At 36.7% G+C, this 14,732-nt stretch overlaps 1 protein-coding gene across 1 annotated transcript in view; it reads right to left on the bottom strand.

Moving 5' to 3' along the window:
* The window catches only part of LOC127185466 (transmembrane 9 superfamily member 2-like), a 47,151-nt gene that overhangs the window by 20,149 nt on the left and 12,270 nt on the right, over positions 1-14,732 (bottom strand). Inside the window, 4 exon segments of the mRNA XM_051141919.1 lie at positions 10,379-10,407; positions 10,410-10,438; positions 11,068-11,187; positions 13,599-13,688. Coding sequence (XP_050997876.1) covers positions 10,379-10,407; positions 10,410-10,438; positions 11,068-11,187; positions 13,599-13,688 — 268 coding nt within the window.

Genomic DNA, 14,732 nt, shown 5'->3' with positions numbered 1-14,732 from the left:
GGTATAGATTCATATACCAATATACAATATAATGAAACCAGTGAAGAAACAACATACATGGAAAACAGATTCTTGGGACCTAGACTGAAATAGGCTGTACGATGGACTCAAAATTGATAGATGAACTGCTAAATGGACTAGCTACATCGCCAGGCAATATTGTGTCTTTATCTCAGATAAATTTGTGTACTGATAAAAGTTGAGGATCACTGTGGGGATGGCCAGGATTGTTTTAGAATATCTAAAATAAAAGGCAGAAAAAACATTGACAAAGACTAATTAATAGAAGTTTCTTTATTTCATCAAAATCAAGTATGAATTAAGAGGTATTCATACCACTTGGAGCCTTTCCTACTTTCAACAGTTATTTCTCACTTTTTTTCTCTTTCTCATTTTTATTTCTTCTGTTTACCTTGCTTAAAAATAAAAATAAAAACCAGGCACGGTGGCACATGCCTGTAATCCCAGCACTCAGGGAAGCAGAGGTAGGCAAATCTCTGTAAGTTCGAGGCCAGCCTGGTCTCCAAAGTCCAGGACAACATAGGTTACACAGAGAAACCCTGTCTTGAGAAACAAAACAAAACAAAAATTAACTCTGAAGAGGTATAGAACTCCAATTTGTTATAATTAAGTGCAATTTCTCAGGAAGATAAGTGTATAGCATAGTATGAGTGTGTGTGTGTGTGTGTGTGTGTGTGTGTGTGTGTGTGTGTGTGTGAACCAAAAACAGTCTGTCTTAATATGGTAGTTAAAACATAAAGGGAAGTCAGAAGCACTGGTGCACACCTGTAATCCCAGCACTTGAGGAGGCAGGGGCAGGCGGATCTCTATGACTTCAAGCCAGCCTAGTCTACAGAGTGAGTTCCAGGGCAGCCAAGGCTACAGAGAAAAACACTGTCTCAAAAAGACCATCAACAAACAAATAAATAAATAAATACCAAAATAACATAAAGGGATTGTCGTAAAAGATATAAAGTTCTTATAGATAGCATATTGAACTCATGCATTTGGATCTGCTTCTTTTCAAAACCCTGATAACAACATTATAGAAAATAAATTATAAAAGGTCACGATTGCAAAAGTTTAGAAGATATAGGGAAAAAACCCCGTTGGAACACATTTTAGTTCTAGAAAGTAGTAACTAAATAAACATATCTGCTAAATCTGCCTTCCAACCTCATAGAAGGGGAAGCTTAGAAGTAACTGATTTTATTTTGAGAGCTCCAAAAAGGCTGGATGATGTCCAAAGGCCAAGAACTTCTCTAAGTAGGCATTAAAAAAAGGAGAGAGAGAGACTCATGAAAGTTAGTTTAGGAAGCTAAGAAACAAATTCCCTTCCCCACTAGTCACAGCCCAGTGACTTCCCTTCCCCCACTTCAGGGAAAGACTGAAGGGTCTACTCTCTTAGGAAGGAGCCTTCAAATTCAGCAGAATGATTTTAAAACTCTATCACAGGCATCATTGGAGCAATTAGCAGAGATATTACAACCATAAAACAAGAAGCAGAAATTTTAAGGACTTTTGAGGTAATAAAAGAGCTCTTGGGAATTAAAACTATGACAAGAGGAATTAAAACCTCAATAAAATGGTTGAGAGATAGATCTGATAAAATGTCCTTAAAAACAGCACAACAGAACACAAAAAAAGGTAACAAGAGGGCAATGTTACATACAAAAAATAGATGACTAACCCAGATATCAGAAACTGTAAGAATTACGGGAAGAGACCAAGTCCTTTATTAATATCTTTTTAAAAATATTAAGAACTTTAATAACAACTGGACAGGTAATAAGAAGCAGAGCTTGGGGGCAGCATGATGGGTCAGTGAGCAAAGACACTTGCCATGAAAGTATCATGATCTCCCAAGTCTACCTAGAAGGAGAGAACCAATCCTCAAAGTTGTCTTGTGACTTCCACACATGCACTGTGGCACCCCACCACCATCGCACCATACACACACAATAATTACTGTTTTTTTTTAAGAGGCAAAGTTGGGATTCTAATGTCTGATTTTCTTTTTAAGAGCAAACTTGCCCCACTCAACTACTCCATAGAAATGCCTCCATACAAGGTACAAGGGCAGATTGTGATATCAAACATAGCATTGTTGTGTCGGAATAGTGTGACGGTCTCAGTCAAGTCAGCAGTGCATCTAGCTACAAATCTGAATAGTGTTTCTTTGAAGACAATCATTTCTGCTTCTAGTGATCATCTTGACCAAATTCATAACAGAGTTTGTTTGTTTGTTTGAGACAGGATTTCTCTTTGTAGCCCTAGCTGTCCTAGAACACACTTTGTAGATCAGACTGGCCTCAACTCACAGATGTCCACCTACCTTCTGCATCCTGTGTGCTGGGCTTAAAGGCATGTGCCACCACAACAGGCTCAGAACAGACTCTGTCTATAGACCTTGTTTGCAATAAATGTCTACCTTTGAATATCCTTTGAAAACATCTCTATAATAAGGAAAATGTCCCTGAACTCTCCCAGAAATCATATCTATCACCAGAAAAAAGGAAAGTAGCCACCCCATGAGACACACCTAGTTAACACTGATTCTACTTTTCAGGATATAACTTTCATTGTCAGTTCCTGCAAGGCTTATTCCAAAATGAGGATTCTAATATTGCCTTCATATTTGCTATCTCTTTTCAACGCCTTATTCAGGAACACTGCGTTGGATACCTTCTCTTCTTCAATTTTAAGCCTTTGGTCATTTCTTTTTTTTTTTTTTTTTTTTTTTAAATCTATTTTATTAAAGTTTTTATGCCTTTACCTCCCTTCTCCACTGCAAACCTTTTGAACCCCCAAACACCAGGCAGGAAAGAAGGGAGGTTAGTGAGAAGAGGGGACACAGTTCTCTTTCACTACTTCCTGCTGGGTAGGGTCATCAGGTTCCTCGGGATGGGTTCAGACTTCATTGCAGGATGTCGTCAACTTCTTCTCGTCAAACTACAACAATAGCAGCCAGGAGCAGCCCCCAGTGACGCTGCAAACGGTCTGCTGCTGTGGACAACCCAAGAGCAGCTCCATAGCCCACACTTGGGGTTAAAACAAAGACATGTTTACATGGCACAACTGTGTTTTTAAAGACACTCCAACTTTCACTACAAATCTGCTGTGAGGAAAGATTGGCTTTCAGATTGCTCTTCTTTTTTTTTTTTTTTTTTTTTTTTTTTTTTTTTTTTTTTTTTTTTTTTTTTTTTTTTTTTTTTGTTTTTTTTGCTTTTTTTTTTTTTTATTAATTTATTCTTGTTACATTTCAATGTTTATCCCATCCCTTGTATCCTCCCATTCCTCCCCCCCCACCCCCCCATTATTCCCTTCCCCTATGACTGTTCCTGAGGGGATATGTCCCCCTGTATATTCTCATAGGGTATCAAGTCTCTCTTGGTACTTGCTGTCCTTCCTCTGAGTGCCACCAGGTCTCCCCCTCCAGGGGACATGGTCAAATGTGAGGCACCAGAGTACGTGAGAAAGTCGTATCGCACTCTCCACTCAACTGTGGAGAATATTCTGACCTTTGGTCATTTCTAAACTAATTTCTGCTATTTGTTCTTTCATTTTACTATTTGTACTTCTCTGTTCACCCCTGTATTTACGATCTTTCCTAGTAACACCCCTTTCAGTAGGTATATCTAGTCTACTCTTTAAATACTCTTCTGTAAATACAGCTTCAGAGTCTTTCAAACAATAGCAAAACCTCTGCCTCATTTCTTTAAAATGTTTTGTACCTTATGAGGAAGACTGGATTCACATGACTTAACCACACTCCTCAAAACATTTTTAATACCTTTCTGCTCTAATATTCCTTTGCCAGATTTCCCACTTTTGAGATTCATTTCAGCTGTTGTCATTCCTTAGCCAGAAAATTACTTCTCACTTGACAAATCATCACCTCCCTTCTTAGACATAAACTCAATTAACCCATCTCAACAATTTCCCTTTTGGAAGTATGCTCTAGAATATTAATGCGAAGTTTAACAAATCTATAACTGCTTTGCCATGGAATGTTTTTGTATTCTGAAAATTTCTTCCTATGTCAACTTTATTATTTCTAGACTTTTTGACAGCACAAGAAGCAGAAAACTAGAGTTAAACTTGGGTCACTGGGTCCATATTCCACATTTATATATGTATTCATCAAGCATCTACTGAGTATTTACGTATTAAACTCTGATGCTCAAAGAGAGATAAGCCAAAAATCTTTGCTCCTAAAAAAAGATGCTAGTGATAGTCAGACAAAGACAAATAAATTACAAAGCAACATTGGAAACACTAGAACAGACTAGTGAACAGAGGGCACAAAGAAACTAGAAGAAAGGGACAGAACAGTTTATAGCTCTCAAAACAATTTCACAATCCATCAATTCATTTATTTCTGTAAACAATTCTGTAAATTAGGTACTACAGGCAGGAACTGAACATTCAGAGAAGCTTCTGGGACTTACCATAGTCACTTGTCCAATACCAAATGTTACAATTCCAACTTTCTTCCAGTTGAATGTTTCAATATAGACCCATTAACTCATGTTGCCTCTTCCTTATCTAACAATTTATGTTTTCCTTTGCAGTGCTAGGGTTTAACCTAGCACTCTGAATATGCTAGTCAATCATTCTATAACCATTGTTTTATACTTTTATTCTAATATTTATCACTTTTAGGGTTACATATAGGAAAGGCTCATACTTAATAATTTTATAATCTTTAAAGTCTTTGGAAGGGGATGTGTACATATATGTATAAATACATGTGTATATATATAAACATGTATTAGTCTTATTGCATATAAATCTAAATCCAAACCCACTTATTAACTGAGAAAACTAAAATTCTCTTTCAACTTAGGATATTGTGTCTTTATTTTAGTGTATTGATATATGCATGTCTGTGAAATGGTGTCAGATATCCTCGAGCTGGAGTTACAGGCAATAGTGAGATGCCATGTTGGTGCTGGGAATTGAACCCGAGTCTTCTGTAAGTGCAACCAATACTCTTAACCACCAAGCCATCCCTCCAGCCCCAATATTTTACAAGATGAGAATTCTTCTAGTACTTTGTGATGTTTATCATCTGCATAAGGTAGCCCAAAAGCCACATCTGGTTCCTGAATTTTAAAACTACATTATATTTTCCGGTACTGTGTAGAAAAACAGACATTCTTATCTTTATTTTTAAACTCAAACAAAAATTGACTCAAAACTCATAAAACACCTAAAACTCCGAAATTTCTAAACTAAAATATAGGAGGAAAACATCCAAGATCGATGATGAATAGGGCTCCAATAGCTTAGGAAACAGTAACAACACTTGATAAATGGGGTTGCATGAAATTAAAATGCTTCTGCACAGCAAAAGAATCAACACAATAAAGCAACAGCCTCCAGAATGGAACAAAATCTTTACCAAATATTCTACTGACATTGATTAATATCTATAATATACAAATTAAAGCAAAATACTAGATACCCATACTAACAAATGACAATTGGATGTCTATGCACTTTCCTTTTGTCTTTTTTTTTTTTTTTTAACTATTTTTAGGGTTACAGTTTTGCTATGTAACACTCTGCACAGTAACCAAACTATACCATAAGTAGATGAATGAGCAAAAATTGTGGTATTTTATCCAGCCGTAAAGAAAAATCAAATTATATTTACAGGAAAATGGATGGAACTAGAGAGCAATTCCCTTTAGTATTTGCAATTTTTGTCTCTCTTCAGAAAAAGAGATTTTTGTTTGTTTGTGTGTGTGTTTCTTTGTTTGTTTGTGCTGAGACTGTACCCCAAGTGCTTGCATATGCTAGGCAAATGCAGTACCCCTGAGATACAGCCCCGTCTTATATGACATACTCTTAACTCCCTTCTTCTTGGTTCCTTTCCTTCCTTTGCTTCAAAATGTTCTTCTCTTATTGCTCCTCCTCTACTCCTGATATATCCTCTCTTTAAATTGTGACATTAGTTTATATTTATCATAATATTAATAAGGTACAATTTACATGTGTCACTTGTTATTTTCTTTTTAAATATCTTGTAACATTTTCATCTCTGTTACTTCTTTTATATAGAAGGGGGCATATAGAAACATATCGAGGTGATAGGATAAAAAGTAGATTGTTGAATCTACTCCTCAAGCTAAGGAGTTATTTGTTACTAACAAATAAGGTTATTTTTTAATTCGTTGATATAGAATTTTGTATATTGATGCAAAATAAGCTTGATTTTGATACATTGGTATAGAATTCAAATTCAAGATTATTCTTCACACACATTAAATATATTTCTAGTCTAATATGAGGTAGTGGACCCATACAACTCAATTATAATACAAGGATTACTTCCAATACTTTGAAGGTGCTATTGTAGGCTGTTTAGGATAATTAAGTAATACAAGCTAGTTGTTAGTTGATCAAAACATGGTCATGTCAATTACTAGTCTATTTTTATGAGAAGAATATACATTCTAGGTTTAACAGATCGATATGACTCTATACATAGATAAGGTAAAATACTTACACAAGGTCTTCAAAAACCTCAGAGACCTACAAAATATGGCATTTAGAGATGATTTTATTATTCTAAAGATTCTTTGACAAGACAAGTTAAGTCCTGGCAACATCCAGCCTACCTTAAAGAAGATGATGAGCATCAAAGAACCTCCTTGGGAAGATAGCTTCAAGTGTGGCAAACAAGCCACTGGGCAAAATATCATCAATTCTGCCACAGACTGAATTCTGCCTAAAAGTGGGCAAGCTTGGATGCAGGCAGAGTCCACGGCCAAACTCTGCCAAGACAGGGTAAGCAGAGTCCTCAATAGTTCCTGCTTCACAAATATGTCTGTCAGATACAATGGGCCAGAAAGCTGAAGATGATGCTCCAATGTTAGAGAGTTTTGGGTGACTGTTTATGCAGCATACTATTTCTGTCATTTTTTTTCCCATTTTGGAAACTGCTAACCTGCACTTCCTTTATACTAAGATAATTAATTTTATTCCTTCTCAAGTATCTGATGGGGTTGAAGACGAGATAGTTTAGTTTTACAATTAAGCTTAGTTGTTTAGTGGTTAAGATGTTTTTAGATCAAGATAGATGTTTTAAGTTAATAGAGATGAGATATGATAGATATTGATTTTTATTCAGAAATTTAGATGCACCAAGATAGAAAAGATGTTTTCTTCAAGGCTTCCAAATGCAAATAGCCAAAACACTGTGAACATAACATTTATATAATTCCTGAATAGTTTATGGTTCTTCTTCCTATAGGTAATCTATTGTGTATATGTGTAATAATATAAATGTATATGTAAAAATAAAATGTATTTTTTCAAAAAGTAAAAGATATATATATTTTTTTTTTCAAAAACACCACACATAAGTAAAGATTTGGGCCTATGAGATGGCTCAGTGGATAATGGCACTTGCTTCGAAGTCTGGTAACCTGAGATTGATCTCCAGACCTCACAGTGGAAGGATAGCATTAATTCCTGCCTGCTGTTCTCTGACCTCCATGCACACACAACAGTACACTCTTGCTTATTAACACACTCAACAAACAAACACATACACACATACTTGTAATGAAGCTTTTAAAAGTAAGTAAAGATTTGAATAGACACTTTACCTGCTTAGCAAGTGCAACGTTCTGGGTTTAATTCATACCACTAGCAGGAAGAGGGGAGAAAGGGAAGGAAAAAAGGAGGGAAGGAGCAAGGGAGGGAGAGAGCTTGTCACTTAGGAATAGAAAGGAAGTGCTGAGTAACTTGTAAGCATGAAAAAGAGAGGCTTCAGTGAAAAGATAAAATACATGTCTAAGAGACGGACTGAGCCAGGCTGGAAAAGAAATGAGAAGGGAACAGAAAGGGTCACAGCAGTGGTAAACTAGCCTTCAAACCATAGATTAAGTGTTATTGCCTTTGCAAAGCTTTCCCAGCTATGTCAAACTGAGACTGACTTTTCCTCCTCTGTACCTCCACTATATTTAATACCAACCTTTGTAACTCTAGTCTTTCCACCAGTAGAATAGTAACTAGTTACTATTTTACACATCTTTTCACTCCCTCCTCTGATCTCAACAGTGCATTAGTTCCTAAATGATTTAAAAGCACAATTTCAAGGACATTTTCTAATTAATTCATATAGGGTGTTTACTAAATATAGTAATAACAACAAAAATCCTGCAACAAGAAAAATCAATAAGTAACTACCATGTGCAATGACTAATTCTTTTTCTAAAACATTTATTTCTGTACATGTGTGTGTGTGGATGGATGGATGGATGCACATAGAAGAGTTAGTTCAGAGAACACATGGAGGAGTTAGTTTTCTCCCTCCATCATGTGGGTTTCTGGGCTCAAACTCAAGTTGTCAGGCTGGGTTGGCAGCAAGCACTCCTATCTGCTGAGCCACCTCACTGGACCCCAGAAACTGCTTTGTGCATGTGCTATCCCTAGTATTATAATTACACATAATGCCATTTGCACTGGAACTTTGTTACACCATATATCTTGTTTCAGATTCATCTGAGTCTTGAACTCGAGGCAAAATATATCTGAAAAATTGCAAAGGGCATGTCTTTCTTACACAAATGCATTAAACCAGTCACCTCAGGAAAGACTACATATTCTGATTTATTTAGGTGTGTGTTACAGAAAACTAGATGGCTCTATTCAAGAACAGGGGGAGCAATTCATTATGCTAACTTAAACCAGCTCACACTTCAGAGGCATGTAGATCTGATGTGCAATTTTATAATGTTCAAACTTGCAATGAATTTATCTTTTCCTCTGGAGTTTAAACAAGCTACATATAGATAAAAATTTATGATCCATCTACTGAATGCATCACTGATGTGCATCATTTATGCTACTATACTGAGTCACAGCATTATTAAAGTATTTGCTCTCGTTCTACCACTAGTCAGAACACACTGTACACTTCACTGATATCTGCTCTATAATACTTCCAGTATTCTGTTGCAGTACAACTGTAGAGTTAAATACATGAGTTTTTCTAAATAAATAAAAATTATAGCACCATAATACAATTAAGATATGATACAATGATATTTTCTTTGCAAATAAAAGATTGCCCTTAAAAACACATCAAGGAATGTTCTCCTTGGCATTAAAAAACATGATATAATCTGGCCGTGGTGGTGCATGCCTGTAATCCCAGCACTTAGGGAGGCAGGGACAGGCAGATCTCTGAGTTTTAGGCCAGCCTAGTCTACAGAGTTAGTTACAGGACAGCCAGGGCTGCATAGTTAAAAACTGTCTTTAAAAAACAAAAGAACAAAACAAAATAACATGATGTGGACTGAATTGTGTTCTCCAAAACTGATATGTTAAAGCAAACAATAGAGAAAAATCTGTGACCTATAAAGTTAATTAATATTTTGTATACTAGGAGCCGGGCGGTGGTGGTGCACGACTTTAATCCCAGCACTCGGGAGGTAAGGTAATAATTCATTAATAGTTAAACAAATTTATTAATGAAATGATAAATTGATAACCAATACAATCATATTGTATGATGAAAAGTCTATTTTCAATAAAAGAAAAATGGAAAAAGATAAATTTATAAACAAATATTAATTTCAATTCTGTAAAAAAATAAAGCCCTAACCACTAATGTTCTATTTGTATATGGGCTCTTGGAGACATAGTTAGGGGTTTAGATATAGTTGGGAATGTGGGACCCCATGAGATTAGGGCCATGAGATTAAGGAATAGAGCTGAGAACAGCCCTTCTCCCTCCCCCCATCTTCCTTCCTAATCTCTCTGTGAGAACAGAACTGGATAAGACATAAAGGGACTTTCAATTATACACAGGGACACAGACACAAACAGACATACATACAGAGAGAGGGGAGAGGGAAAGAGGGGGGAGGGAAGGAGGGAGAAAGGGGGAGTGGTTGAGGGGCTGAATGGACTACGCTCACAGCAAGTGCCTAGCAACAGCTCCACCTCCATACTGACCATGAATAAACCTACAACTCTAATGATGCTACACTGACAAGGATAGACACGAAAAAATAATCACTGAAGACAGCAACAAGGAGAATAACAAAATTCCATGTATAAATTGTCACTCTAGTTTGATGTGAAACATAAGATGCTTAACTATAGGTATTGACAGCATCTGCTCTAAAAACATAGATCAAAATGGACCACATAACAGCACAATTGCCATCTCTGTGCTAGAGTTAAAATATAAAGATAGAAAGACATAGAAGTAAGGGAATACTGTAGCTACAGAGAACACAGTGGCCATTCAACTCCTTCTTACTCTTCATTATAGTGTACAATATGTTTTTTCCAAGATAAAATGTAGGAAGGAACATAGTTATATATAGAGAAAAGAATATGAGATACTAACCCGAGAAATAACAATACTGTCAGTAAAAAAAATGCATCTTCCAGTTTACACCTTTAAATGCTAAGGAAGTTAAAAAAAACAAAACAAAACAAAACAAAAACCAGAGTAGTTACTGAAATGTCTTGATTGAAATCATTTTACAAACACTGTAGTGTAATCAAAATAAAATTACAACTGAGCATGTTGGCCAAAATTTCTCGTTAATTTTTTCATATTTTTTCTTTTTTTTCACATTACATATTTTTATTTCTTCCCCAGATATTACCTTCTGTTGACTATATTTTAAAATACAAAATATACTTCTGACAAAGGACACTTATACATATGCTCATTAAAATACATTTCTTATTTGTCACATTTTTAAAATCTATGGTTATGACTTCAATCAATCCAACATAGCATATTGCTGCACATAGCATTCTACTAAATTAAACTAAATAAAATATCCATTCTAACTCAGAAGTCATTTTGTGGAGGAAGAGAAATTGAATTCATTTTGATTGGATAATCTTGTACATGTCTATCAACTCCATTTAAGAAATAAATAAAAAACTTATACTATCAATGAGTATTTTATGTATACTAGTATAAATATACAAACCATGTATCAGATTTTTTTCTTTATGGCCTTTTAATTCCTACATTTAACACACCTATTCTCTGGAATAATTAACAGTAGTAATACTTACTCTTGTACATTTTGGCAGACATATATCCATCAGGGATTTCCAGTAAGAGCCACAGTGCAACAGCATAGTGCACTAAAGCAGTCGGATCCTCAGGAGTAAAAGAACCAAGGCCAGCCAGAACTAAAGGCCAAAAAACAAAATGGGAGCTACATGAGAATAGCAGGTTATCTGAGATTTAAGCATTACTCCATTAATGCTTTATATGAAACAATACACAAAGAATGTCCTAAGGGGAGTACTTAAATCATCTTTCAATCAAATAATATTCAGTTACCTACTGACAATTTCTTATATCTTTGGTTGTGACCCTAGCCTTTCATAGCTTGAGCCATCTGTCCAGCCCTCCTGATGATTTCTTAACTGAAAAGGTTTGATTTTTAGTTAAAGGTATATGGAACTTTCATGGTTGAATTAGTCTTTAATTTCACTATATCTAAGTAACATACTGTCTCCTCCTTTCCTATTCCAATAATCATCCCAAGAATAGCAAACTATTTTCCACAAAAAAAAATATTTTCTCTGTATTTTGTCAAAGTGAGAAACAGTTTTAGAAAAAAATATGCCTTCAAATTGAACTCTTGAAATTATCACTGACCTCTGAAACATCTAAGAAGCTGTTTTCTGCAGCAACTTTGCTTATAAAATCATTACTGTGGCTATCCAACAGTGACAAGCTCCATGGTTAGCTCATAATCATCAGTCATTGTGAGACTGACTACTAAAGATGTAGTTCCAAAATTGGTCATGATAGCAAACACATGTAATCCCCAAATTTGGGAAGTGAAGGCAGGGGTATCAAGTATCAGGAGAACAAGGCCAACCTTGGCTACATAGAGAGTTCTAGACTAGTAAGTGTTACATGAGATTCTGGAGAGAGAGAGAGAGAGAGAGAGAGAGAGAGAGAGAGAGAGAGAGAGAGAGAGAGAGAGAGAGAGAGAGAAAGAAAAAGAAGAAGAAGGAGGAGGAGGAGGAGGAGGAGGAGGAGGAGGAGGAGGAGGAGAGGAGCCTGGGGATATGGCCCTGTTAGTAGAGCCCTTGACTAAAAGGCACAAAGTCCTGATCCCGAGAGAGTCATCAGCTGGTTGTGGTGACACATACCTATTTATACTATCATCACTTAGGAGAAAGAGGAAAGAGAATTAGAGGTTCGCTTTTATCCTCAATGACATGAAACTCTACATAAGTAAACAAGTAAACATTGAAAGCAGGATGAAAAAATAAAGCTAAGAATACCATTTCATTTATACATGTAAAGACCTGAACTTGTGAGCTGGGGCCGTAGTTCAGTTTGCAAAGGGCTTATCTTGCAAATACAAAGAAAGACCCAAGTTTAATACCAAGAATCCATGCTAAAAATTCTGGGCATGATGGTGCACTTCTAGTCCCAACTCTAGGGGTTATTGGTTGGCCAGCCTAGTTTACTTGACAAGTTCCAGGCCAGTGAGAACTCTTGTTTAAAAAAAAAAAGGAAAGAAGGGGGAGGGAGAGGTATGAGGGAGAGAGGGAGGAGAGGAGGGGAGGGCAAAGAAAAGAAAAGAAAAAATGAAATACAAAATCAAAACCCTGCACTTAAGCTTGCCATGAGTTTTGAAAATGTTAGCCTTTGCTTCAGGTGCTCCCTCAGTCAACTGAAAATATAATTCGACATGTAAACTGATGCACCAACCAAGGACATTGCAAGCAGAGAACCTAGACCCCCTGTTCAGATGTAGCTGATGGATAGCTCATTCTCCATATGGGGATGTGGGGAGACCAGGAGACTGCCTCTGACATGAACTCTGGTGCCCACGATTTGATCACTGCCTCTTAGTGGAGAGGCTTGATGGGCACACAGAGGAAAGGGATGCAGGCTATCCTGATGAGACCTGGTAGGCTGTGGTCAGATGGTGGAGGAGAAGAACCCCACCTGTAAGAGGTCTAGGGGAGAAGAAGAGGGAAAAAAAGGGAGGGAGGGTGGGAATAGGAAGATAAGAGTGAGGGGATTACAATTGGGATGTAATGTGAAGAAATTGCAATAAAATATATACTAACAAAAAAAGAAAGTATAATTCTACACACGTACAAATTTTCAAGAAGGCGTGTACCTTACAAGGCAAGAAGTATGTGCTGGAGTTTTCGGGGATTTTTTGTTTGTTTCTTTGTTTTGTTTTTTGGTTTGTTATTTCAAGACAGGGTCTGACTATGGAGTTTTGTCTGTCTAGGAAATCACTCATTATGTAGACCAGGCTAGCCTAAAATTCACAGAGATCTGCCTGTCTCTGCCTCCAGAGTGCTGGGATTAAAGGTGTGCTCCACCAAGCCTGGCTGTTTGGGAGTTTTAAATTAAATTATTTAGAACTGAAGACACTATGGATGGTTTTCAAACTCTTAATCTAGAATTTTAAAAGATGGAAATATTAGGACAAAAACAACCATGAATTTTCTTAAAATTGAAGGTATATGCCTTAAAATAATTATTTACTTATGAATCAAAGTCTAACATATGTAAGCAGTTCACTACAAATGTTTAAGCTGTACCTAAATGTACTCACATAAAGAACAAAATGTCATTATGAAAACTTGTGTTCCTTGCCCGAGAAATACTGACAGCAGCATTCTCTGCTCTGGAAGTCTGAATACATCTTTAATCCAAGAACTTTCTCAGCTTCGTGTGCTCTTTCCTCTCATTGTCGGCTCTTGCTAACACCCCCAATCATTGAGGACTCAATTCTACTCTGAAATTGCTCCTTCTATGATCAGATTTCCAACTATGTGGTTTGATCCTTTTGAAGGTTCCTGAAGAATCAAGATCTTTTACTTGGAGGATACTAGAGAGGAAGCTTCATTTAAGCAGAGGCCTTTCTACTTACTTAACCACTCAGAGGCTAACGTGGTACTCAAGATAATATGAGGGAAAAGAAAATCCTGTTGAATAAATGGACTCTCCCTGCCAGATGTTCTTTCCATACAATCCTCCTATGCATATAACTTGCCTTGAGGAGCTAGCCAATTTGAAAGCTTTTAGTTTGTTGAGTTTAAACTGACCTGAAAATTTCTTCCCTACTGACTAGCTTTCATTGTGCCAGAAGGTATTAGGCAATCTTCTAGGGGAGCAAACTGTCTAAGATACACCTGCAGCCAACCCTGCATGCTCCAATATTGTCCTGCCAGGCAAGATGTGGCCACTAGCAAGATAGCAGCATGAAGGTTATTGGAACAGCCAACTGCTTTGGATTAGATTTGAGGGCTTCTCTATAGGAAGGAATTTAGGCCTGGTGCTATACAGCTGGTAGAAAATCCATTATGGATGGACAGATCACAGGCCAGAAAGGGAGGAGAATTTAAATGGCATCGTGTTACATTGCCTTCTAAATATTTATGCTTATGTCCACAGATGAGTGCTGACCTCAGACATGACAAAGAAGCTTCTGTAGAGTGGCCAGCAGTTAATCCAGAGACTTGTGACTAGAGAGGAGAGCTGTGAAATGTCTTTGGGGCATAATATAGCCATGTACCAAAACGCTCACTACAGCTATGATTATCTGCACAAGATCAAGCCAACCAACATTCTAGCAATCAGAACTGATTGTACTCAGTACATCTAGCCCATGTAAAGCCCTGAGTTCTAAATTCCACACTACAAAACAAACAAATCATGCACTGCTGTGAATGTAGATACAGTCTCA

The sequence above is a fragment of the Acomys russatus genome, chromosome X (genome assembly GCF_903995435.1).
Source record: "Acomys russatus chromosome X, mAcoRus1.1, whole genome shotgun sequence".
Lineage (NCBI taxonomy): Eukaryota > Metazoa > Chordata > Mammalia > Rodentia > Muridae > Acomys > Acomys russatus.
The sequence above is the reverse complement of the archived record's forward strand: the minus strand, read 5'-3'. Positions and strand labels throughout refer to the sequence as shown.